The sequence below is a fragment of the Peromyscus leucopus genome, chromosome 5 (genome assembly GCF_004664715.2).
Source record: "Peromyscus leucopus breed LL Stock chromosome 5, UCI_PerLeu_2.1, whole genome shotgun sequence".
NCBI lineage: Eukaryota > Metazoa > Chordata > Mammalia > Rodentia > Cricetidae > Peromyscus > Peromyscus leucopus.
In genome coordinates this window covers 112,463,099-112,490,200 of record NC_051067.1, presented here as the reverse complement: position 1 = coordinate 112,490,200, position 27,102 = coordinate 112,463,099, and the positions used below count along the sequence as shown (strand labels likewise).

The 27,102-nt window shown below is 46.2% G+C and overlaps 1 protein-coding gene across 1 annotated transcript in view; it reads right to left on the bottom strand.

Moving 5' to 3' along the window:
• Nucleotides 1-27,102, bottom strand: part of Hydin (HYDIN axonemal central pair apparatus protein) — a 362,032-nt gene that overhangs the window by 93,601 nt on the left and 241,329 nt on the right. The window contains exons 29-41 of the mRNA XM_028891069.2: nucleotides 24,305-24,482; nucleotides 22,254-22,381; nucleotides 19,836-19,969; nucleotides 19,252-19,388; nucleotides 18,938-19,065; nucleotides 18,515-18,706; nucleotides 18,079-18,228; nucleotides 15,741-15,980; nucleotides 13,465-13,633; nucleotides 10,967-11,140; nucleotides 9,761-9,934; nucleotides 7,472-7,645; nucleotides 2,232-2,446 (exon numbers count right to left, since the gene is read on the bottom strand). Coding sequence (XP_028746902.2) covers nucleotides 2,232-2,446; nucleotides 7,472-7,645; nucleotides 9,761-9,934; nucleotides 10,967-11,140; nucleotides 13,465-13,633; nucleotides 15,741-15,980; nucleotides 18,079-18,228; nucleotides 18,515-18,706; nucleotides 18,938-19,065; nucleotides 19,252-19,388; nucleotides 19,836-19,969; nucleotides 22,254-22,381; nucleotides 24,305-24,482 — 2,193 coding nt within the window. The remainder of the gene's footprint in view (nucleotides 1-2,231; nucleotides 2,447-7,471; nucleotides 7,646-9,760; nucleotides 9,935-10,966; nucleotides 11,141-13,464; nucleotides 13,634-15,740; nucleotides 15,981-18,078; nucleotides 18,229-18,514; nucleotides 18,707-18,937; nucleotides 19,066-19,251; nucleotides 19,389-19,835; nucleotides 19,970-22,253; nucleotides 22,382-24,304; nucleotides 24,483-27,102) is intronic.

Sequence of the window (27,102 nt, the reverse complement as noted above, 5' to 3'; positions counted from 1 at the left end):
CCTTTGAGTCTCGGCACACTGAACAGTACATGTCTGTGTGTGTGGTGCGTGAACTCTCAGTTTTCTTCTGACTTTCAGGGTTACTGTTTATTGAGAAAGGGTCAGAGTTAGAAATGGGATTTTCTGCTGCCCCTCCCTGGAACATGCTAAAAATCTTTACTTCTAGATGGATAGGAACAAAACAAATAAAACTTACCATAACACCCTATCTATCGCAAATACAAACATCTGTGTAAAGAATGTCACATTAACTCACAGGGAAGAGAGTTAGAAGGTTGGTGCTCCCAAAGGAAATGAGCCAGTGGTTCCAATTTACAAGATTTTATGAATATAAAACAGACAGAGGGGAAGTGAAGATAAAAGATCTTATCTGGTACCAATTCAGCCCAAGATGCTCCATCCTGCCTGTAAGTTTATTATCCTACAGAGACTTTGCTCCATCCACCTGTCCTATCTACACTTGGGTCTATTCCTGTCAGGACCTAAACCTTTTTTTGACCTGCATTCCCAATCTACTACTCAACCTTCTCTTCTTATGAAGGTCTACAAACCTGTTCATTCTATCTGCCCATCCAATGCATGGCCTCCTCTCTACAAGGACCTTCAGCTATCTCCATCCACCTCAGCCACTCACTAAGAAACACCCACTGCCTGGACAGCATGACTCCTGGATGCTAGCAAGACTTGAAGACCCTCAATTCTTTCTGTCTCCCCCACTCCATGTCCTCTTAACTCCTTCTCTACTTTGGCTGGGCACTTCTTAGTGATTCCATCTCAACTACCTTGCACCTAGTTCTGAACACATCCCACCCTCTCCAATAACAACAACTTGTTGTCTCAGAATGAGGACTGTCAGGTGCCACTTGGAGAAATCTTACAACTATGAACTTACTGTTTTTAGTTTTAGTTGGGCTACCAGCATTGTCAACTATCTTTTCTTTATGCATCACTAGTTTCTGGTTCCATCTATGACAGTGGAGATATGTATGCTCTGCCATCCCTCTTTAGCCACCCTAAACTACAACCCTAAACTCCTTACTGCTTCCTATAAAAGATCACACTTCCTGGACACATATCAGAGACATCAAATAAGATTTTCCCCAGCCTCCATCCTCCATCTCAATTCTCCTATCCTTAGCTGTATCTATTTCTTTTCTTTTTTAGATCTTTATGGATCCCAGAGGAAGCCAGTGCCATTATCTTTTAACTGTGCTAAATCCTGCCCCTCTTCCCCTTATCCTGGAATCTCATTTCTTCTTGGGTGGACCTTATCTTTCTCCAAGAGGGCCTCCTCCTTTTCCTTCCATCCAACTACTCATTCTTCCCGCCTTTTAAAGAGACAGCACAACGGTTTATCCAGAGTCAAACAGGAGTGCTTGCTGATGGCTTGGGAACACAGAAACTGTGAGTGACAAGTGGCCCAGCACTGCTGCCAGGTTAGACCTGCCTCCTGCTCTGCCTTCATTGCTCTCCCCGCAGCCACTCACTCTTGACCCCGGGCCTGCTCTCGGACAACTCCTTTTTGCCCCTTGTGCTGGCTCACACAGCCTGGAGGCTCACATTTACTTGACTTCCTTCATCTACCCACAACTCATTCTTTTGCCAAGATTGCTCTTTACATCCCTCGGCATGTGGCTCATGGCATGTGACTTACCATGACCTTCCCTATAGCCCTGAACCACTTATCTTGGTGGTCCAATCCTTTATATAATATATATATATATATATATATATACACACATATATATGTTATATATATATATATATATATATATATATATATATATTTTACTGGTTTGAGCCATAGGAAATTACTATTATGGGATCCTAAAAATGGTTGATTGAATATTGGCCATTTTCTTTCTTCTTTTCTTTTTTTTAATATTGGCCATTTTCTATGGCTCAACTTAATTTCTTTTGTCACCACTTTATTTCAGATAATTTGTAAGTGTGTTTGTCTTCCTCATACGACTCTCCATCAATGCAGCCAATGCAGCTTTCTTACCTTTACCTCTCTGGCATCCAGCTGGGTACCCACAACAGGAAAGTACTTGCTGGGTACCAGATGGCTGCACACTCATTTCTGAAGGAGTGGCACAGGGATAGCAGTCCCCTGCTAAGGACAGCCACAGACACAGAGGGTGCTGGCCTAGTTGTAGGATGCCAAGGATGAGGAGGAGGAGGAGGAGGAGGAGAAGACCCCGACCCTCTTCCCAGGGATCCCTGCGTACCTGTGGTGTTTCGGCTTGGTGCTGATGATGCTGCTTCTGAGACCCAGACCAGTGGCTATCCGCTTTGCCTTTGGGAACCATCATGCTCCCTCGAACACTCTTCGGAGGTTTAAATTCCTGGGACCCGAGAGTGAGTTCCGAGGTAAACTTGCCCAGGTTCTCAGTGCTTAGTCGTACTGGTGCCGAAATATTTTGGAGCATTGAAGACTCCTGAGCTATTAGGAGAAGGTGGATTTTTAGTAAAAGTCGTCTTACAACGTGAAGGAAATCACAGTGGGGATGGTACACCGAAGCCTGTGTTACTCTCTTATGGAATGCTGAACCGTCTTCTCATACAGCTGACTGACCTGGGTTCGAGGAAGAGGCTCCACTCACCAAGCACTGAATGACGGCTCACTTGGGGTCTGGGCTCTTTTCTGCCTGCATTAATCACCTTTTTATTATTGTGACAGAATATTGTGACCAAAGGCAACTTACAGACAAAAGTATTTATTTTGGCTTATGCTGTGGGATGGTCTGTATGTTAAATTGCTCTGATTGGTCAATAAACAAAACACTGATTGGCCAGTGGCCAGGCAGGAAGTATAGGCGGGACTAACAGAGAGGAGAATTGAGGGAACAGGCAAGGCGGAGGGAGACACTGCCAGCTGAGCCGTGACAAGCAGCATGTGAAGATGCCAGTAAGCAACGAGCCACGTGGCAAGGTATAGATTTATAGAAATGAATTAATTTAAGATGTAAGAACTAGATAACAAGAAGCCTGAGTCATTAAGCCACAGTTTAAATGATATAAGCATCTATCTGTTTATTTTATAAGTGGGCTGTCGGATTGCTGGGGCTTGGTGGGACCTGGAGAGAAGCTCTCCAGCTACAAGCTTATGGTTCAGAGAGATAAGAATCATCCCTTATGGAAGGGGGGCATGGCAGCAAGCGTCAGGAACAAGAGCCAGGAGGTCACATCTCACTCAGGAAGCTGAGGGAGTGAACTGAAGGGGGAACAAAGCTATAAACCCTCAAAGCCTGCCCTTCATGAGGTACTTCCTCCAGCGAGACTGCGCCTCCTAAAGGGTCCCGAACCTCCCCAAACAGCACCACCAACTGGGGACCAAGTGTTGGAATATCTGACCTATGGGGGACACTTCTCATTCAAACTACCACACTGCCCATCCTTTCAATGGTCTGTGCCCACTTTCTTTCCCAGCCCAGAGGCCAAGAATTTCTTGAGTTGCTTGTGCATGAGGCCTTGCCTTGGAAATCTGACACTTGACCTTTTTGAGATTGTGGGCAGTGGTAAGGCCAAGGAATAGCTGCTGTGGCAGAGTTCTTTCTACCCACAGCAGAGCCAACTCAAATGATAAGGGGGCTAAGGAAGAAGCGTGTGACTGTTAACAAATATGACTTTATTCGCACAGTTCATTTTTTCTTTTCGTTCCCGACTCCTCTTCCAAGCAGACTGCTACCCTCTCAGCTCCCTCTACTGAGATACTTTCTAAACTTTCAGTTATTTAAAATCTAGTTAGAAAAGCTCTTGCTGGAGTACCTTTGGGCTGCCTCAGGCTCCTGATATATTTGCCCTGTTCTCATTGTGCCCCCAGGGACTGCCTTCAAAGATGGACCAGGCACCCCTGAAGGAGACTGGGGTGGAGAACACATTCTTTGCCTCCTAAGCTAAGTAGCATCCATGGTTCTCTAGCTCTTGGGGAGACTCATACTCAATGTTCCTGTCAATCATCTCAGCAAATAAGTCTCCGGAGTTCCCTCACAGCTACATTTCACTCTGGCTTATTGTTTTCTGCAACTCCCTCTGCCCCTCTCTCAGGATTTGGGACTATGTAGAGAGAAGCCATATTGTACCTGATGGGGCACTAGGGAGGCTGAACCACCCTAGTGGAGTAGCCCCAGCGGAGTCCTGTGGCAGTTAGAGAACCTGCTGGTCCTCCACTCACCACACCTCTCACCATGCCGTAACCACACCCGATGCCTCCGCTCTGCTGGAGGCCACTAAAGTCTCACCTAAGTCTCGACTACTGTTCACTCTCTCTGGCTCTCCTGCCCACCCCTGTTCTTCATTGACCGTACAATCTCTTTAGAGTGTCCACAGCACTCTCCATATTTCAACAAGAGCTTCTAGGTATGATCTTAGCAAACGTTTTAATTTGAAGGGACAACTTCCTTTCTCTTTTCCTTTTCTCTTTCCCTTCTTCCTTTTTTTCTTTCCTCTCCACTGTCCTTTAATCATTTCACTTCTGTCCCCTTTACTGCTCAATTTCTCTAAACAGCGATCCAAACCACCACTGTCTTGGTTAGGGTTTCTATTGCTGTGATGAAACACCATGAGCAAAAAGAAAGTTGGGGAGGAAAGGGTTTATTAGGCTCACACTTCAGCATTGCTGCTCATCACTGAAGGAAGTCAGGACAGGAACTCAAGCAGAGCAGGATCCTGGAGGCAGAGCTGATGCAGAGGCCATGGAGGGGTGCTGATTACTGGCTTGCTTAGTCTACTTTCTTACAGAATCAAGGACCAGAAGCCCAGGGATGGCACCATGGACTGGGCCCTCCTCCTTTGATCACTAAGTGAGAAAATGCCTTACAGCTGGATCTCATGGAGGCATTTCCTCCACTGAGGCTCCTTTCTCTGATGACTATAGCTTGTGTCAAGGTGACACACAAAACCAGCCAGTAAAACCACCATCACAATAATGTCTGTAATTTAAAAATTTCCAATAGCCACATAAAAGTAAAAAATCAACTAAAACGGTATATTTTATTTAAACTCTTACATGGCAATGGACAGTTCAATTTGTAAGCCAAGCATAAAAACTGACAATACTGTTGTGAGTTCTCCGGTTCACCCTGCGTCCTCAGTGGTCCAGCGTACACTGCACTCTTCTACCTCAGCTAAGCTCCAACTAGCCACAGTTCAAGCACTCGGTATCTTCCTGAAGCTAATGGCTCCTGCTTGGCAGAGGCAGGCTTGGACTTAGCGACCTCCTTCCAGCCTGCTGACTGTAGCAGGGCCTACCCCTCCCGCTGAGGCCCCCAAAGACATCAGAAACCTCTGGCCTTGAGAGACCATCATAGGGCTCATTTCCTTATAGCTTTCAGCAGGCTCCAATTCTGCTCATTTATTGGTTCAATGACTTTTTGTTCTTGAAAATACATCCTAGTCAGGTGTCAGCTCCGTGGCTGACATTGCTCCCATCTGGACTGAGAGCAGAGGAGACAGACGAAAGAACAAAGCAAGCGAGATGAGAACAGCGTGTTCATGAGAGCAAAGGACTCCAAAGCAAGGAGGCAGAAGACGTGAAAGTCTCGCTCACATGTCTTCCTCCCCCCAAAGCTGCAAGGCTCTCCCCTTCTCTCTCCAGTGCCTGTCCTGCTGAGGCCCTGCCTTTGGGGCCCCACCCCCAGCTACGTGTCCCCTGGCTTTTCTTTACAGTGCTTCCTCTCGGGGCCAGTTCCACCTTGTCCAGTGTCTGCAGCTTTCACTTGACTGACAGACTCCCCCAGCACCATCTCTAGCTTGGTGGTACTCGGTTCAGGAGCTCAAATTCACCATTTTCGCCAGGATGCTAACATAATCACATGAATCATTTGTCGGAAAAGAACACTTAAAAGAGTTAGAATTATGGCTGGGCAGTGATTGTACATGCCTTTAATCCCACCCAGCACTCGGGAGGCAGAGGCAGAGGCAGGTGGATCTCTGTGAGTTCGAGGCCAGCCTGGGCTACAGAATGAGTTCCAGGGCAGGCTCTGAAGCTACAGAGAAACCCTGTCTCGAAAAAACCAAAAAAAAAAAAAAAAAAAAAAAAAAAAAAAAAAAAAAAAAAAAAAAAAGTTAGAATTATGTATTTCCTGGGATTTTCCCTGTAGAACTATTTCTCTTATCTACTCATCAAAGAACCTTGCTTTCTCCCATGAGCATTTCAAGTGGAGGGACTGAGAGTTGATCAAGCAGCAGCCAGTTCTAAGCAGGTCCTTTGCTTCAATCTCAATATATTCTCTTCCTTGTGCAGCTGCTTTCCTGACCTGCAGTCCTCAAATGACTGGATGGAGGCAGGATTCTTGACTTGTAATGGGAAGACCACACTAGGCCTCTCTATGACGAGATCCAAAAGTTCAATCCATCTCCTTATGCTGCCTCCTCTCCTCCCCCAGGATTCCGTCCATGGTAGATGACACCACTTTCCTAGTTTCTGTGGCTAGAAGTCTCTGTGATCATCCCTGAACATCTCCCTGCTCCTTCAATTCCACACCATGCAGGTAGACACAGAGCCAGCTGGATCAAGGCCATTTCCCTCTGCTTTTCTATCGCTCCCTTTACATTATGAGAGCCACTTTCTGGAAGACAGGCTACAGTCACCCCCAAACTCTTCTTTTTCAATAGAGTTCAAATTCCTAATCAGAACTAATTACAGTTGACCCAACGAGCCTTCCCACTTCTGAGTTACCATCAGTTTGCCTGATTTCTTGTCCTTGTCTCTATTTTGCCTGTTAACAGTCACCCAATCCCCAAAGCCCACTTCCATGAAGACTTCCCAGTCATCTTTTGTTGGAAATGTCTAGTCTCAAACTTGCTCTCTCACAGGAACTGAAACGTCTATGGTTGTGATATCTTCCTGTGCCGAATGAGCTCATCTTTGGCTCCCCTCCAAGTGTCGGTCCAGCCACAATGTGGGTTGTGTCCCTATGGTCCCGTTTTCTACTGTGTCAAGCATACTCCTGCACAGGCATGGACTACTACCTCTATATGCTAGGTGAAGAGAACTCTTTGGGACAAACTGGCAACATGTCGCATGTCAGCCTTCGACCAGGCTGTAGGAGAGGCAGCTCAGTGTGATGCGTAGAGGGGTGATCTTACCAGTAAGGGTACCACCACTTGACCAGAAGAAGCCAAGAGGAGCCTGAGGTGATGGAGTAATTGGTAAAGTGCTTTCCATGTAAGCCTGAGGAGCCAAGTTCAATTCCCAGAACCCACATAAAAAGTCTGGTGTGGTAGCATGCACTTGTAAGCCCAGTGCTGGAGAGAAGAAATGGATATGGGTATTTGGGCCTCACTGATCAGCTAGCCCAGCCTAAAATCAGTGAACTCCAGACCAATGAAAGACCTTGTCAACAAACCAGGTGGGCAGCTCCAGAGGACAGGCAAGATTGTCCTCTGAATTTCACATGCGCATGCCCTTACATGCATGTGTACCCCCCCCCCACACACACACACGACCATGGAGACTGGGCCTTACCTGACTCCTCAGCTTCCCTCATAGACTGCTCTATGGCAGCTCTGATGCACAGCTCCCGGGCCCGAATCCCTGAGATGTTGTTACTGTCCGACATGGCTTCCAGGACAATGGAGTCGATGTTCAAGCAGGCTGCATTGTAGTACCTGGCCATGCTGATGGCGTTGGCTGTCTTTCCTGTAAAAATGGCCAGGGCATTGACTCTCGTGAGTCTCGTTTGCTCAGTGTCCTAGACAGAAGTCTGCAGAACAGAGGACCCTATGGAGTGAGTTCTGAGTGCTTCGCCTCCAAGTCTCTTAAGTGGCCAGAGGTAGCTCAGCGTAGACGAAGAAGCGCTGCTGTGAGTCAGAGCTGTGGATCCGTTCCTAACCATGCCATGGAGGCATGGGGCAGGGCACCCGACAGCCTCACCACGCTGTCCTCCTCAGTTAGAAAAACAGCTTCTACTCTCTCTAAAGTACTGTGTCACCCCCACTGTTTATCTTTAACAGGAAGTCATGTTGGGTTTAAAGAGTAACCTGTGCTGACTTGGCTTTTCCCATTTCAATCTACTTTCATTAAAAAGTAGAAGATTCAGAAATAATAGATAAGAGCAAAGAAAAAGGATCTAGAGGCCACTCACATAGAGACACTAGAGTTGGCCTATAGCTGCAAAGTTTGCATAGGTAGCCATGTTACTGACAGTTTTCATAAAGCTGGAGAGATGGCTCAGTGGTTAAGGGCACGGGCTGCTCTAGCAAAAGAGCAGTTTGGTTCCCAGCACCCACACGGTGCCTCACAACCATCTGTAATCCAGTTCCAGGGGATCTGGTGCCCTCTCCGGCCTCTGTGAGCCCAGATACCCATATGATGCACATATACCCAAGCAGGCAAGATATTCACACATGTAAAATAAACAAAAGCACAATTAATATAAAATTAACAAAACAAAATGGGGTCTGAGGATGTGACTCAGTTGGCAGAGTCCTTGCCTAGTTAGTCTGCATGAATTCCTGGGTCTGATCCCCAGTGCCACATAAACTGGGCATGGTGGCCCAGAACTGTAATCCCAGCTCTTGGAAGGCAGAGGCAGGAGGAGCAGGAGTTCAAAGCCACCCAGCTATATAGGGAGTATGAGGCCAGCCTCAACACTAGAGTCCAAGAATGAAAGAAAGAAAAAGAGGGAGGAACGGAAGAAAGAAAGGATGGAGGGAGGAAAGGAGGCAGAGAGGGAGGGAATGGGTCACACAGGATGCTGAATTATAACCCCTAAAGATGCAGATGTTCCCGTCCCTGGAGCCGGCAAGCATGTTCCCTTATAGGCAAAGTGTGATTATTTTGCAGGTGTGATCCGTTTACAGATTATCTGAGTGGCCTCTATCTCATTATAGGAGTCCCTAGAAGAAACAAAGCAGGAGGTTGGAGTCAGAGGTAGTGATGTGACAGCAAGTCCCTAGAAGAGATTGCACTGTCAGCTTTGAGGGTGGAGGCTGTTGCCCGGAGCCGGAGAGATGGGCAATATCTCTAGAAGCTAGAAAAGACAAGAAAATGGACTGCCCACTAGTGCCTCCCAAAGGTAATACAGGCCTGCTGACCCACTCGGGGCCTCCAGGACTATTAGGAGGGTAAATCTGCGCCTCTTCAAGCGCTAAATTTGTGGCTGTTACAGAGGCAATATCAAACAGATACAAATTATAAGTCCTAAGTTTGACACTTTCTCCACATGACAAATGGCAGATCATGAATATCTTTTCTAAAAATGTGTCTCTGGGTGTGGTATCTACATATATGGACACCCACGCTGGCATGTGTGGATGCCAGAGTGTGACGCCAGGATATCTGTCTTTGGTGGCTTCTCCCTCTTAATTTTTAAGCCAGAGTGTTTTGCTGAACACGAAGCTCACCATTTCGTCTAGACTGTGTGACTGTCTAGACCAGGATCCTGCCTGCCTTTGCCTCCCAGCAAGGGGGCTACAGGCATAAACCACTGCTCTCAGCTTTTGTGTAGGCTCTGGGTGTGTGTGTGTGGGGTCCGGACCCATGTTTTCATGCTTGTCCTGTGAGCACTCTGGTTGTGGAAGTGTCTCCCCAGCCCTGTCTGTCTTCACTATAATACACTTGTGTGATGCCGGTTTTCCAACTGTGGTAAAATAGACAGTCTGTTTTGGAGACAGGGCACGTGACCATTCGGTATGCTGTGCCTCGGGTGAAACTCTTATGATTGGCCCTGACCACAGCTGATGTGGCCACAGTTCCTTATGGAAGAGACACGGCATCTCTGACCACAGTCTCTCCCTCAGGACTGTCACGTACCTGACAAGGGTGTCCCATGGATGATAATGGCGATGCCCTTCCGGTTCTTGGCCAGGCGGCCTTCTGCAGAAATGTCGATGCCTAGGTGGCGTGCAATTGCCTTGCTTACTGGGTTGCTCTCCACCTCGCCAACCTCCTCCGCGGAGTGGCTGTCTGTGCTCTGGATCTTGTCAGCTGTAAATCCAAACTACGGGTGAGCGTGTGCACAAGGGTGCATCCCAGAATGTCCATAGGTACATAGGTGCCAATAGGGATGGGAATGAAGTTTTCTTTTAAAACACTCTTGTTTCTAAAATGCACAGTGCTGCAGCAGTCCCCACCCGTGGTTTGTGAGAAGGCCTCATTTGGCTGATAATGTGTCTCTACACTTTAAAATTTTTTTTTTTTTTTTTTTTTTTTTTTTTTTCGAGACAGGTTTCTCTGTGCAGCTTTGCGCTTTCTGATCACTTGTAGCCAGGCCTCGAACTCACAGAGATCCGCTGCTCTGCTCCGAGTGCTGGGATTAAAGGCGTGCGCACAACGCCCGGCTTTAAAATTTTTTTTTAAAAAAGAAGATATTCATTGACTTAAATTCTACTTGGAGGAAATCCTCTTGTTGAAAAATAAAAAAGGATGGCTGTGTGGAGAGGAGTCTGGAGTTGGCTCTAGGGGAATCCAAGACACTTCAGAAGATAGGGTAGAGGCAGGATTGTGGAATGGGGAAAAGGTGCCACAGAAGGTCAGGGACCACTCAGGGTAAACCTGAGGCATGACACTGGAAATCTGCCCTCATCTCCGACTTGTCATTGTGTTCCCCGGATTTAGCTCAGATCTCCGAGAAAATGAAGACCAGAAAATGGGTCCAAGATGCTGGGAGGTGAAGTGAAGGGTTTCTTAATGTTTGATTGGAGGGGCATTTGGAAGAATGCTCTCCACTTCCTCCGAGTGTTCCCATTTGGCTATAGTGTTAGCATTCAGGGTCTTCCTTAGTCAGTTAAAATGCAAGGGACTGCAGCGAGAAGAAAATAGCACATGCTAATCTGCTCTGCAGGCTTCTGTGCTCATAGACAATGGGAGTAGATGGGTGACCAGAGGGTGTAAGTGGGGAATGGGAAGCCACTGCAGGAGGCCCGGAGTACCCTTTTTATGGAGGGAGCTATCCAGACATTGAACATCCCTTTCATTTCTGCCTAGACAGAACTGCCCCCTGCCACAATGCTCAGTTACTTTGGAAGGTCAGTTTTTCCAGGCTCTCTTCATCCTCGTCCTCATCTGGGAAGCTTTTGGATTCAGCCACAATATGCCGTTCTTCCATGTTGGATGTGGCGGAGATCCCTCGGCTAAGTGATGTCCTCTTTGTGCTGGCGGAGGTTCCCTGGTCTGATGGCATCTCTTCCTCGTCTGCAGGGGAAAGCAGAGGATGAAAACACATGTTGGATGGGGAGCAAGGGAGATGGGGAAAGAGATGAAGAGTGGCTGTGCTGACCAGCACCCTGTACTACCAATCCCAACGACCAAGAACAACAATCAGCTGGCTCTGGCATTTCCTCTGAGCACAGTGTTTCTACATTTAAATGTGTTTAGAGACAGAAAGGATACGTTTGCCCAGGAAACTTGGAGAATTCCTAAGAGTCCCAAATAATAGTTTAAATTGTAAAAACAAAAAAAAAAATAGTAAAAAGACAGCTAGACACATGGTGACAGGGACTGAAGCTGGTTTTACAGTTGCCAGAGCAGGAGAAGCACTGCTCCACAGATTTTAAATTTTCAGGCTTTCAGGGCTATGTGGAGACTGTTCTGTGCATAACAGCCTGGAGCCTGCTTCTACCCTTAGCTTTTCACCAGTGTTTCCCGTGTCATGTCAAGTGTGACTGACAGCTGTCAGACCAGCACCCCCATTATTGTCCCCTCTTCCACAGCATCCCAGTGGGTACAGCAGTCTGTGACAACACTAGCTGAACCTCTCTAACCTAGGAAAGTTATCTCTTTTGTTCAGAAGTGAGATGTGACTAGAGGCAGCTGCCCTCCCTGGGTCACAGCCAGAGAAGTCAGAGTCCACAGCACGAGAGCAGCATGCGCCAGAGTTGGGTGAGGTATTGATGATGAGCATCCAGCCTGGGTTCCCCCTGAACCCATCAGCCCTGGATCCAGACCATCTTCCACTGGGTCAAATGGGGAAAAAAAAACTTCTAACTTTGGTGTGTATGGACTTCAAGAGCAACAAGGCTTTTGTCTGCCTCCATCAGGTCCTTCTGTACACAGCAGGCTCTGTCTCCTGAGGACACTGGACATCCCTCCGTCTTGAACTGTCTCTCTGATCATCTTCCTGACTGTGAGCTCTCCAAAGGGAGCAGCCTTATGCCACATATCTTCTTTCCAGCCCTTCAGCTCAGCACATAGTGGGTCATTTTATGCATTTCTGTCTCCCTACATTCACACACTAAAGCCTTAACCCCTCAACGGTGACTCAATGGTGACTTTATTTGAAAATAAGTCCTTTAAATAGGTAATTGAGGTTCCCAGGTCATCATATAGATATGTCCTGATTTAATGTGACTGGTATCAGCACTGAAGAGAGTAGGGCAGAGACCCACAGTGGGGAGGCACAGGAGGAAGAGAACTATCCACAGGAAGATGGGTTCCAGAAGGTACCAACCCCAATGATACCTTGATCTAGCATCTAGGACTGTGAGAGCCACTTGCCCTGTGACATTTGTAAAAACAACTCCAACAAGTTACTGGTGCTGAACACTGGCCAGAACACTGAGTGGAGAGGCAGCCTTTCCTGCCAGTCAGGTGAACATTCGCTGACTGGCTTCTCTTTCCTTGAGAGACCATGAGGCAGGAGGAGAGGATTCCATCAGGACCATTAGTTCATCCTGCTACACATGGCTTCTGGGGACCTGGTTCTCATGCTCACTGGCAAGCCCTTTATCCCCTGAGCTGTCTCCTCAGCCCCCTGTCTAGTGGAAGATGCAGGCAGGAAGAGCAGAACTACACATGTGAGGGCTGTTAACACAGAAGCGAGCGGGACTAGGCTGAGACTATTTCAGCGTGAGGGACAGAGAAGCAGGAAGGAGATGGCACAGTGTCACCAGCCATAGAGTCCTACATGTCAGCAAGCGTGCTGTCCTGCTCAAGCACACAGGAGAGGCAAGGGATAAGATAATGCAGGGCTGCTGGACCAGCCAGGACAAGACGGTCAGATGACAGAGAAGCTCACGATGGATCTTGATGACCACAGAAGGGCTGTCCTTTTTCAGATGTGTGCTCCTCTGCCCCTGGACACTTGAATATGTTAGGGCATCGATTTCCACCTTATGGGAGACATTATCTAAGCATGCCCACAGGGACAGAGGTAGACAGTGATTGCTGTCAGTTACATGCAGGAGGATTTGGACTGGAACCCTGGTTCTTCTATACCCAGCTGTGTACTTGGACTCTTTTTGCTACAGTTTCTGTGCAAATCCCTTGGCTCAGCCTCTAGCACACATTCTTCTATCTATATAGTCACTGTTTTTAAGACTCTAGTGAGAGCAGACTGCGCCCAGCCCTGCATCCTTAACACAAAGACCACAGGACCTATTTGGTAACAGTCTTAAACAGGATACAGCAGGCACCTGGTACCTGGCAGGTACGCAGGACAGGCTGGTCCCATGGCAAAGGTAATTCAAAGGGGATGGAAGAACAGCCAGAGCCCAAGGTACTTCATGCTGGGTTCTCACCGTTGTCCTGTGGCAGATTCTCCAGATATTTCGCCTTCATCTGCTCTTCTTTTGATTTCTTCACTTCCCTGAAGTAATCGTAGATCTCCTGGGGAAGCTTTTCCCCTGGGTTCCGGGGAGGCAGTAGCAGGGTGTTGTAGGAATCATAGCCCTTCAGCTGCCGCAAGATCTGCTCAAGGGGAGAATGAGAACTGCTATTGGTTCCATTGGAGGTTTCCTCTTGCTCACTGGCCTCATCAAAGCCCTGCTTCTAGCAGAGGCTGAGATCTATAGAGATTTTGTAGGTTTCACATGGTGGGACCCTATGGAGAGGTCTAAAGGTAGAGCCCCACTCTGAATTTACAGGGATTCAAAGTCTTTGTTTTGCTCCGTACACACCCAAGCACACCACACACGGGAGACATCTTCTTTCTTTGAAAATAGCACACATACATTTTTTCCTAATAACAAACATACAGTATTCCATTATCCACTCTGAGTGAGTCATTCTTAAAAAGTCCTACAAATTTTCCCCTTGTAAATCTGACAACCCTAGAGTGTGTGTAAAGGCAATGAAATCGTATAAAGAGCATGTATATCTACAAGATGACTGGTGACATGACTGTTTGTCACGTGAGCCTTTTCCACGATCATCACTTTTAGTTGTTTGGATGCCAATCATCCATAAGTTAAGAAAAAGGGAGATTCAGAGAAAAGGGAAAGGGAGGGAAGGAAAGACAGACAGACATAGAGAGAAAGAGACAGAGAAACAGAGACAGAAAGAAAGAGAGAGAGAGAGAGAGAGAGAGAGAGAGAGAGAGAGAGAGAGAGAGAGAGAGAGCGCGAGCGAGCACTGGATTTCCTGCTAGATCCTGGAGGCTGGAAGGAAGTGCCATGGTATTCAAAGGCCATTGTCCAGAATTCTATAGCCAGTAAAACACATTCTCAAGAATGAGGGAGGAAATGGAGACATCCTCAGATGAAGAAAAATGAAATTTTCACCAGCAAACCTAGCCTAAAAGGTAACTAACAGAGTGGTGGGGCTGTAAATTACAATGACAATATATATGATAATGTCATAATGAAACTCATTATTCTGTGTACTAACTAAAAACTAATAATAAAAAGAATAACTAATAATGGATCTTTAGATGGAAAGGAAACAGTAAAAAGCAGCCTTGAAATAACAGAAAGAAAACGATGAATAATGGGAAGAGTAAGAGGATAAATGCTTTTCCTTCTGTGCAGTTTTCTAACAAAAATTACCATGTTATCTTCTATAGGGAAATATTCAAGACAGTTATATTAAAATGAGGAGGGCCATGAGAAGTTACAGAGACATAATATAATGTGTGTAGCAATGTCTAAGGAAGCTATATAAAGAGATATACTCAAGAATGTGCCAGGTAAATTGAGATGGAATGCTAAACAACATTGGAAGGACCAATAAGAAGACAGCATCAGTACACAGAGGACAAAAACCAGAAACAAACAAAATGGTGGATGTAAGCCCCAAGATCCAACCATTACTTTAAATGTAAATGGTGCACAGATGCAAACTAAGGGCAGAGATCGGCGGAGTACACACATTTTGAAATTATTTCCTTGTGTGTATGCCTTTGTGTGTACGTGTGTGTGTGCATGTGCATGTGTGCGCGTGCATGCGTGCGTGTGTGCATGTGTGCGCGTATGCAGGATATAGGTTGATGTTCACTATCTTCCCAATCACTCTCCACCCTACTTTTTGACTCAGAGTTTTCTTTCACTGACTCTGAAACTTACTGATTCGGTTAGTCTGGTTGATCCTAAGGAACCCTCCAGGAATCCCACCTGTCTCTGCCTCTCCAGTGCTAGGATTGCAGGTGTGCATTACTCTGCCTGGTTTTCTCGTATGGATGCTGGGATCTGAACTCACTCAGGTCCTCATGCTTCAAGAAATGAACGCTACTAAGTCACCTCCCCATCCATATTTTTTGAAGTGTTCCAATTAAAAGAAGTCTAAATGAAAGTCATTTCAAATACAATGGCAAGTTGTTACAGGGAGTTCTTTACTGTGCAAATATTAACTATGAACATGCACCGGCTTTTTGTTTAAAAATGCACATTGGGATCACAACAAATTGGTAAGTTCTCATGGGGAGGGAAGCAGGTGGAGAAAGTCTACAGAGAAGGGATTGGAAATTGACAAGGGAAGGGGAGGAGACAGGCCAGAGGGGAGCTACTTCAGACACAAGGACATGTGCCAGGGGTGGGGGCTGCCATGTCAGGAAGGGTGTTTGGTTCTGGTCTCTGCTCACCTTCTCTTCCAAGAGATACTGCTGGTCAAATTCTAGGGAGTAAAACTCAATGGGGAAGTTGCAGGGGTTCCTCACAATCACCTCAGCCTCATCCCCTGATGCATAAGGCAGGAGGGGCCCCAGCTCCAGAACGGAAGGGCTGAATTCCAGGCGTGGCTCCAGACCTTGGCCTTGTGCCAGAAGCACGAGTCTCTGAGTGCTCTGGCCAATATGGAACAGCAGCGATTGGCTGTACAACTTCTAGAAAACATGGAAACAAAGTCATCTTTTCCCCCCTCTACAACACACAATGTAAAACTGAGAACCACCAGAGGGACAAAATTTTGTTTCCTAAACAGTTGTAAAATCACCATAGTGGGCACTTACGGGCTGTGTATATAGCATGCTGGGCACTGTACGAGGGGCTTGATCACTTACAGAAGGCCTAAGTATTGTCTTCATGTCTCTGAGTTTCCTGTACGGGTACCGCTCTCTGGTACTCTGGGCCTGAGGCTGTCGATGCCCATGGGCAGCAGAGAGTACAGTAGAAAAGCAGGGAAATGACACCTTCTGGGATCACTGAGTTCCCCCAACAACTCTCAGGAACATTGCAAGCATCCCACCTCCCTGGCTCCATAGTGATATTTCCCTCATTCGGAAGTGATAAGAATCCAGAACCAGGTCAAGGATAGCTCAATTTCTAGTACCACAAAGAAAAATAAAATAAAATAAAGCCTTGCTAGTCTTAAGACACTCTTAAGAACGGCAGGCATGTTACTAATTTTTTTGTAAAGCATGGGGAAGTTGGATGTGCACACACTTGTAATCCAGCCGAGGCAGAAGGGCAGAGCAAGGCTTAGGCCAGCCTGGTCTACTTAGCAAGTTCCAGGCCAGCCAGAGACACATGATGGAGCCCAACCAAAAGCACGAGGAGGAGGAGGAGGAGGAGGAGGAGGAGGGGAGGAGGGGGAAGCAAAAGGGGGAAAGGAGGAAAAGGGATGGGGAGAGGGAGGGGAGCATGGAGAGAGGGAAGGAGAGAAGGATGCGGGGACGACAAGGGGGACAGAAAGAGAAGCTTCAGCATCAGCAGCATTATTGGCAGACTTTGATAGGTAGGAACACAGGCTTCATTTTAGAATGAAATATAACGTTATTTACTTTTCTGCTTTCCTGCTGCAGATTCTGAAGCATTTCTTCAAAGCTATTACCAGGAAAATGAGAGTTAGCCATATATTGCATAAAAGTCACATAGATTTTTTTTCTTATAAAAGAATAGAATATATGAGGCATGACAGTGCATGACTGTAACCCCAGTACTTGTGAGGCCAAGGATTGAGAGTTCAAGGCCATCTTGGTGCTACTTAGTGAGCTCCAGGCCATTCTGAGCTACATAAAACCCTGTCTTTGAAAACAAAATCAAAAGGAAAACATCACTCAGATGTCTTTAGCTTTGAAAAAAAGTCGTCATGGTGAGACTTCTTGAGATCCTCTCCAGTTCTAGGATTTTATTATTCTTGCCATGCTCTCCATTAGGAGTGACTTTGAACTCAGGGCATTTATAGAAGAGACATTTATCAGGCTCAGGGAGGCTTTATGCCAGGAAGTCCTGACTACCGTGGTGACTGATGGGAGAAGTTAATAGTTCCTGGGTCACTGATAATACACAGGGGAGTGTGCTGTGTGCTCTATTCACTGTTATTAATCTCCTAAATGGCCCTAAGAGCCCTGGTTGCGGCTCAGTCCTAGCTCATCAGAAATCCCAGTGTCCAGCTGCTTTTAGCTTCTGATCTGTAAGAAGGTAAGCACAGGGCACATAGGCTCTGGAACCCGATGCCCTAAGTGGAGTCTCAGCAACATCTCCTGTAATCAAACACATTAATATTTTGGCGGTTGCAATGTGTGGAAACTAAGCAGGATAAAGAAAGGCAAAACAGTACGTCAGTTCAAATGAGATTTTTCTATTGAGCAAGTTTTAATATGAAACTTATGAAATTTCAACCCCCACTTTTTTGAGCTTATTGGATTTCAGAATTGCAATAAGGGAATTTGATATGGGAATATTATTGCTTTTTATGTTACCTTTGAACAAGATGAGGCTTAGTCAGACAAGTGATTTGTTCAAAGATACATAGCTGTAAACACAGAGGCAGAATGCCACGAATACCATGCCTCTGTGAAAGTTGATACCTTACTCATGGCTGCTGAGCTCAACCCACTGGGCTATACAGCAAGTAGGTGAACTTGAAGAACATGCCATATGCAGAATGGGAGGTATGAGTCTCAGGCAAGCCTGGGCTTTGACCTCAAAGAGACCCAGAAGGAAGATCTCTACAAAGGCTCATATTTTTTTCAAGCTCACCTCTTCTTTGGGCATGAATTTCACTTGCACATTGGCCCTCTCGCCAGGATCCAAGACTCCAGAAGTGGGTTGGATCTCAAAGATACGAGACTTTGGAATCATCTCCGCCCGTAGTTTCCGTCTTAAATACTTTGGCATGTGCTTATCCATCTGGGTTATAAACATTGGACAATTAGATCACTTCTGTGGCAAAAAGATCTATTCTATTCACCACTCACAACAGCTACGTTTCCTGAGTGCTTTCCTGAATGTGCACCAGAGGCAGAAGGGCAGTAAGACATCATACCCAGTATGACATCGTCAAGTACCAGGCTTAGGGACTGGGGAATGGTTAACACCGAGAGTCCTTCAACAGGAAGTTAAAATGATAGGAGGAAAGGCCCAGAACCCCAACTCTGGCTAAAGTAGAGATGGACAGAAGGGAAACACAACTCACCTTGTTAGTAGGCTGTGGGGTGTGGACAAACCATTCACAAGGAACTTGGAGAGTGTTGGATAGCTGGATGGTTTCCACCATACACTGTCCACACTGAATTGTAGAAAATTCTACTTTGTGGCAAGACAGGGTCATACTTGGAATGGTCACAGTGGCTTGGAGGCAGAGGTGAATAGTTGGCCCTCCATACACCTGGAATGGACAGAAAATTGTGGTTACCATGTGGCGTTAGGAACAGCAGCAGCAGCAGCAACAACAACAACAACCACCACACAATGTCTCAGGCTGGAGATACAGCTCAGTGATAGGCATCTTAGGGTGCTCAGAGCCCAGCTTTTGATCACCCATACTGCATCATCTTGGGGTTCTCAACAGGCTCGGCTGGGACATGGAGGGCCGTGTAGGCCCAGTGGGACACCATACCTTGATGGGAAGAATGACTTCTTTATTCCCCATAGAAAGATTAGCCCCTTGTGGGTCACATCTCACTTCAAATGTTTCTGTCTCACAGTAGGGCAGATTCTTTACACGGTCTAGCTCAGTGCTGAAGCCTAGACCGAGACAAAGGAAAACAGTTTTCATGAGCAAGAGAAGAGCGCAAAGGAGCTGCTCTGCGTAGCAGGCTCTCTGGGATAGGCTGACCAAAGTGTCGCTGAGTTACCCAGCAACTCCTTCAGCCGATGAACAGCAGAAATGCTGCTCTAGAAGGCTGGGGCATGCAGGGGGGCTTCTGGTACCTGTGTCATGAAGGACATGCTTCTCTGCGTGGAAGGACACCGGAAAGTGACTGGTGTTGGTGATCTTGATGATGTGGGTTCGGACATCACCAAGCACAATGTAGCCAAAGTCCAGGATGTACTCTGGCAGCTGGACTCTGAAACAGTTAAAGGGGCTGTCCTTACTAGTCACTTTCAAGCCAGGAAGGCCACTTTTCCCAAAAAGGAGAGAGTGTGAGTTCTCGCCTGTCTGCAACTTTGTTTTCCAGAGTGGAGAACAGCTAAGGGTCACTAGAAGAGAGACTAGACACTCCATGCATCCTTCAGGAGTCCACGTGTGTGGCCATTATCCAGCAACACATTCAGTGTGGGTCCCCATGAACCTGAAATGGGGGCCTGTCTATTGGATGTGGTACCCTGCCTTTAAGATCCAGAATTGCCTAGTTGGCTTCACGCTAGGGAGGGACGGCAGCTAACACGAGGTGCATGGCTTTCAGTCCTAGGTGATCAATTAGTTTCTCAGGAGATGCACACACACACACACAAACCTGTTTGCTTCACCACACTCTGAAACAAAAGCAGCACAGACACGAAAGGGCCCTCACTTGGCTATTTTGCGGCGACTCCGAAGGCTGAAGTAGGTGTCTTCCGTGGTACTGGAGGAGATTGCTTTCTGGTGTTCCAGGGCATATTCTTGGACTATGAGCCGCTCTACTTCCATCTGGAGATGAGCACTTATCTAGAGCAAGAGGAAGAGCAATTCAGAGGACTGTGCGAGAATATGTATTCTCTTTATTTAGTGTTGGTAAGAATTTTTTCCCACAAAGGGAAAACTACTGATTCTTTGATCCTTCCATGTTTCGAATGTGTAGTAAGTAAAGATTAGGTTCACAATGAATAAATTCTCATGGACTCGTAAATGAGGAAGGGTCTTTTTAAAAAATGTTTTTAAGATTTGTTTATTTTATGTGTATGAGTGTTTTGCCTACATATATTTATGTGTACCACATAATGGTGGTGTCCTGGTGTCCATGTAGTTCAGAAGAAAGCATCTGATCCCCTGGAACTGGAGTCGGGGATGGTCGTGAGCCACTATGTGGTGTTGGGAACTGAACTTGGATCCTCTGGAAGAGCAGCAAGTGCACTTACCTGCTGAGCCAGCTCTCTTTTAAATAGAGTTTAAAAAAATGGCCGGGCAGGGGTGGCACCCGCCTTTAATCCCAGCACTCGGGAGGCAGATCCAGGAGGATCTCTGTGAATTTGAGGCCAGCCTGGTGGTCTACAGAGCGAGGTCCAGGACAGGTACCAAAACAACACAGAGAAACCCTGTCTCGAAACAAACAAACAAACAAACAAACAAACAAACAAACAAACAAAATGGCCTGGTGGAGGTGGCTCAGCAGGTAAAGAGGCATTTGGCATTTGCTGTGATGATGACCTGAGTTCAATCCCTAGGTGGAAGGAAGAGCTAACTCCCGAAAGCTGTCCTCTGACTCTCTCAATTGCTCTGTGACGCATGCACAGTCCCCTGACAAATAAATATATAATACATATTTTTAAAAATAAAAATGTTTTGACAAAAAATTCTTAAGCACCACAGAAGTACTGGGTGTTTTCTCTGCATGACTCCTGCTTCGATGGCCATTTTTATTTTCCAATGCAAGGATTCAAAGGTAGGATGCTCTGCCCCCCGGGTTCTTCATTACAGTTTTACTTATATGAAGATGTGTGTCTGTGGTTATGTGGACTCTGGAAAACAGAGGTCCACAGCAGCCAGAGGCATTGGCTCCCCTGGAGTTAGTGTTATAGATGGAGGTTTCATATTTGGAGGCCAGTGTTTAATGCAGACTTACAACAGTTCCAAATGCTGAGAGTGAGTGATTGTGAGCACTCAGCTGTAGATGGGACATCAATGTCGCATCCCCTCACAAAGGCTCAGGGGACATCTTGGAAGAGGGGGTTGAAAGAATGTAAGCTCCAGAGGATAAGGAGGAGTGCTGTGAAGGGCTGCCTTCTGGACAGAGCATGGCTGTGATGCACATGAACTCATAAGTTCTGTGGTTACTGCACAAGACTCCCATGAGATCAAGTCAGCTAAAAAATCCCAGCATGGAGTCGGGAGGGGTTTCTAATGCCCTACCCCTCACTGAGTAGCTAATGGTGATGGCTGCCGATAGAGGGAGACTTTTCTCGGGGAGGGGTGGATATTGGTAGGATGCTCATGCCCCATTCGATGACCTCATACATATAAGCACATGGGCAGCTCTAATTGGACTTGGGTGGTTAAAAAGGGCATGAAGTTGAGAGGGAGGTGAGAGAGAGGTTGGCAGGCTGGAAGGAGTGAGTGGGGAGATGCATATCTGACTAAGATAAATTATAAATGTGTATGAAATTTTCAAAAAATAAAAAGAAAGCAATTTTATGCTCAATAATGGACCATCTGGACTCATTTCTCCACCTCCTTTTCCTACTCACACTTGTTTTTCCTTCTGAGTTTCCTCTCCCAATACGCTTTCTTTACGATGCATCCAAGTGAAACATCATCCCTACCTCACTGCATATCCAGTCAATCCCGAGGGGTTGATCATTCCAGGCCTGGAATATTCCTTGCCCCCACTCAACGCTCTCTTCCTTGACTGACATCACCAATGTTTGCCCCACAACTACTTCTCACCTAGAATCATCCCAGCAGCTTTAAAAAGCCCCTATCCCCTCATAGCTGCTCTTCCTCCATTAAGCCCTGTCCCCCCATAGCCCACAAGACAGCTACAGGGGTCTCAATTATGCCATAGCACTTCCAGTTCAAACATTTCAGGGGCTCCCTCTTGCCCCCTTTCCTTGAGGAAAGTCCCAGTAGCTGCTCCTCTCTTCCGGCTCGCCTTGCCTCCTTCTCATGTCCCTCTTCTGCCTTGGCTGCATCTCTTTCTACTCCGTTCCTGGGACGTCCCATGCCATCGTCCCACCCCGCTTTGCCCATGCTCTCTTCCTCACGCACGTTCTGTGCGAGGTGGAGCTGCTCTCACCTCTGAGGTCTCCTCCTCAGGGATTTCGTCAGTTATCATCTCATAGTGATTTAGAGAATCATATTTATTGTACTCTTTCTCCATGTTTTTCTTTGCTTGCTCCAAGAAGCATTCATACTTTTCATTGCCTGTGGAGGCAGAGGGAAGGAATCAGCGGGGTCAGAGGTGCGCTCTGCTCCAAACCTGGCCTCTCAGCTCCCCGTGAGCTGAGAAGGAAAGGGAACGGTTGACACTTCACCTGCCATATTTTCTCTACTTTGTGAGTGAGCTGAATTTGTATCTGACCTCACTGAGCTTAGTGACAGGGCACATGTCATTGAGGACATGGCACATAAGCTACGAGCTGGTCCTCAGGAGTATGAGACACTAACAGGCTCCCCTGGAACTCTGCTCAGTTCTCACACTAGACCTTCTACACCCTACAGTCCCTTTCAATGCTGGACACGCTGAGACAACTGCCACTCTTTCAGTGGCTTTTCACCCACTGAGTCCCTCCCAGTTAACACAAAGGATATGTTGGCATCAAGCTACTTTAAATCTAAGTGCGCCACAACACCCTTAATGAAGGGGGGAGACAATTAGCAGAGGGATTTCAGACACTCGGACTCACCAAAAGTCACGGCAAACTCAAATGCTTTGAAGGTAAAAGTAGGTAAAGACATTAAAAAGCCTACTGTGAAACAAGGGGAAATGCTGAAACTGTAGTCAACACTTAAGCCCAACAATGTTCAGATGTGAGCAACTGAAAACTTTTCCTGATAACCACACTCTCTGTGTTATGATGCTAACAGGGAGCTCGATTTTCAACCATGGGGCAAAGATCTCTTTCCCGACCTTCGCAGCTGGCTCTCTGTACCTGCAGGGTCTGGATCTACAAAGTCAAATATTTATGGACCAAAACTGTTCGGAAAAACAGTGCATCTGTATTGAAGTTGTATAGACCTTTTCTCATTATTATCTCCTAGCACTTGAGTACGATCACTGGTTCTAGACCACTTCTGTTGTATTAGGCGTTATAGGAGTCTGTCGGTGGGTTGAAGTATACGGGAGGGCGTGTTTAGGATCCATGCAAATACCATGCCATTTTATGTGGGACTTGTGCATGTGCAGATTTCAGCAGCCAAGGAGGCCCTGGAGCTAGTCCTGGCTGGACTCTGAGGACTCAGAGTATGTATACAGCTGGTTATCCTCTGGTTGGAGCTCTGCGATTGGGGTGCAGTGTGTCTTAGCTTTATTAACATTTATGCTATATGAAATATATCACAATATAATATGAAAACATATGTTTTCAGGGAGCTGGTAATTACAATTTAATGGATGATCTGGCGCCAGTGAGTCTGTGACTTTAGAGAAGGAGGGCTGGGAAGTGGTGTTAGTCTGAAGCGCTACAGGGAGAGTGGATCCAAGAGGGCAAAGACGGAAGCCATGAAGAACAAGCAGTTCCTGTTGGCCTTTGGTCCTGCCCTGGGTCAGGAAGAGCAGGCTATAAGAGCATCTCAGCCAAGTATTGGGACCTACCAAGGCAGAATTACCAGCCTGGCACAGGATGATGGCTCAGGGCACCCCATGGGGCCAGAAAAGGCATGAAGGCAAATAACTAATATGTAACTTCAGCCTCTTAGGCATGGCCCCTGAGTAAGGGTCTGAAGGACGTGGCTGCTTCTGTGAAGGTTCTACTTTGAGAGTTCTATACCCAATAGTACCCAGACTCTAGCTCCACCATGAAGAGACCGAGCATGTAATTGGGACAGGAGACTGGGAGAGACGTTTTGGCTGGAAGGAATACACACTGGTCCAAATGCCACTTCTCCCGTCTATAGGGAGTTTAATGGCGGCAAAACTGGCCAGGAGTCTTAGTTTGCAATGGTCACAAGCTTGAGTCAAATTTAACTCTTGTCCCGCACCCCTGGAGACTGAGGCACAGCACAGAAGAGTATTAGAGAGAAAACAAAGTGAGTAGCCACCAACCTTCAAAGATGCAAAGCAAAGCTAAAGAAAGCACTGGTAGTTTTTGTCCTCTGGGGATAAGCTACTGCCATGGGTGATGGTACCTCGGAGGTTCCTGTGCAGATCAAGGCTGATCCGGGGAAAGATGCCCTCTCCGTACAGAGTGATATTTTCTGGGTCCAGGTGGGCAATCTGTATCTGGAAGCTTCTCTGAAAGACTTCAGGTATTCCAGGCAAGTAGTAAACTTTCAACACTTGCTCCTTGTTTGAGCGGATAAAACCCTACATGGTAGAGAGACCAGAGAGAGCTGGACAGTGTGCAATGGATTTATGCTTCTTATGGGTGGCTAGACACACCTCTCCTCAGATCTATTCCCATGTACTGTAGGTAAATGACAAGAAAATACAGGGATGCAGGTATCAGAGGGACAGGCACTGCCCCAAAGAGGAATCCAAGGAACAACCAGAAACATTTTTAATGGGCTCTTTCTTAATGTCTAGTTTTTGAGTTTGTATGTTCTTTACACTAGTCCTCTGTGGGATGAATCACTATCAGTGATGTGTTCCCACTCTGTGGACTGACTGTTCAATCACTTCACTTTTTTTTTTCTGTAAAGAAGCTTTTAAGTGTCATGAAAACACATTTGTCCATTGATGGTCATATTTCCTATGCTACTGGAGCCTTATTCGAGAAGCTTTCACCTGTACCTACCTGTACATTGAAATATGCTTTTTTCCTTTAGCAATTTTTGTAGTACCACACTGGTCTTGAACTCACAGAGATCCGCCTGCCTCTGCCTCCCAGTGCTGGGATTAAAAGTGTGCACTACCACACCCTGCCAGACTAGCAAGTTCTATGTTGAGGTCTTTGATCCATCAGATGTTGAATTTTGTGAAGGGTGAGAGACTAGGATCTAGTTTCATTTTTCTACCCATTGAAATCCAGCTTTCCCAGCACCATCTGCTGAAGATGGCATCTTTTCTCTGATATATATATATATATATTTGGCATCTTTGTAAAAAAAAATCATATAAACTGTATTTGTATGGATTGATACCTGGGTCATCAATTCTGTTCTGTCGATTTTTGTGTCTGTTCTGTTTTTTTCTTATGTTGCTTTTATCCCTTTGACTCTGTAGTATAATTTGAAAGCAAGTGCAGTTCTAGATTAAAACAGTGGAAGTACTCACCTTTGTAAGTCACCAGGGAAAGGCAAACTGGGAGGACACCAAACGTTTCTTTTTTAATCACAAAACTGGTAAAATTGATCAAGTTTTGGTGAGAACCTGCACCGCAGGAGATGCTTATGTGTCTCTGGTGGGACTTGGAGAGCAATAAGCACACAGGGAAAGACTGTGGAAGCCAGGCATAGTGGTGTGTGAACTCAGAGAAGGCAGGAGGGTCTTACGTTCGAGGCCATCCTGGGCTATCTGGAGAGACCTTGTCTGAAAAGACTAAACCCAACGCAAAGAAACAGAACAAAACATTTCACGTCATCATGTAAAGCAGACCACACACTGGCACAGGCCATGGTACAAGGGTACCAAGAGATTCAGTTACTGGTGTGCGGCTTTGACTTCTGCTTTTAGGAGCAATTTTTTTTTTTCAGAATGGGGAGCTTTCTGCTTACACAGCCCCCCGGGAAATGTACTCATGTTCCTAAGAGAACACAGGGGGTTGGGCCTGGAAGGAGAGTCACAGAAGGAAGAGTCGTCCTTGTGCCCCGAGGATTGTGGTACCAATAGGGTAGATTCTAAGAAATGTCTTGCTCAGCTCTGGATACAAGATGTCACAGTATACCCATTGTCCTATCCTGGAGCAAACGTGGAGGAAATAAGAAGAATGTGGGCTGATGGGAAAAGAATGAGATACGAGAACCTTTCTTTCTGGGAGTGCACATAAAGAGCAGGGCCCTACTACAAAACTGAGGAACAGAAAAATGCTATAACCAGCCAGTTAGATGCTTATTCTATTTTGTAAAGCTTGCATTTTAGAAAACATCAAATGATTCTACACATAACTTGCTTAAGGCAAAAGTAATTTCAGATTGTCTAACATATTGTTACTCCATGAGCAGCCAGCCTAGACACAGGCTGTAAAGACAGAAGATTCTGTGCTTTGCAGTCACTGAGAAATTGGTTACTTTCCTGATTTGATCAACGCTGTCCGAAGATGATGTTTCAGATGAGGAGACAGTCTGTTTTGTACTTTGCCTTTTCACCCTGGATATTTAGTGGGGATGTGAAAAGAAGATTCTGGGCTCTGATGCTTGCCCAGTGACTTACGTAGTCAATGTGCTGTGTAAATAATCTCTCTCTGATTAAGAGAAAGAGCTGCTGAGAACCCTCAGATGCATTTGTCCCCTTTCTTCCCCCACTGACTCCACACCTCCTCTTTGGGATCTGAACCCCACTGAAGCTGGACCTCGACAATATCCATTGCCTATGACCTAGCAATTTCATTTTGGGCAGAAGCCCTTAGGAAAACATCTACCTTTGGGTCAGAAGGTATGTAAGGGAAAATTCATGTTAGGATTTTTCTAGTGAGACGCTACTGGCTGACTCACCTTCTACATTCAAGTGTGGTTTCAGTGGAAGATGGGCAATTTCAATATGGCTAGAAAAGGAACATTATTCAGTAGTGAAATGAATGAACTATAGCTATGATGCAACGATATGGATGAATCTTAAAAATCATAAAGCTGGGCGAAGAAAGCAAGCTGCCATGGATTACATCTAATTAGGCCATTTAAGTCATTTTATTTTATATGTATGAGTAGTTCTGTGTACCACATGCGTGCCTGGTGCTTGTGGAGACCAGAAGAGAGCATTAGATTTCTTGGGACTAGAGTTAAGATGGTTGTGAGCTGCCATGTGGATGCTGGCACTTGAACCTGGATCC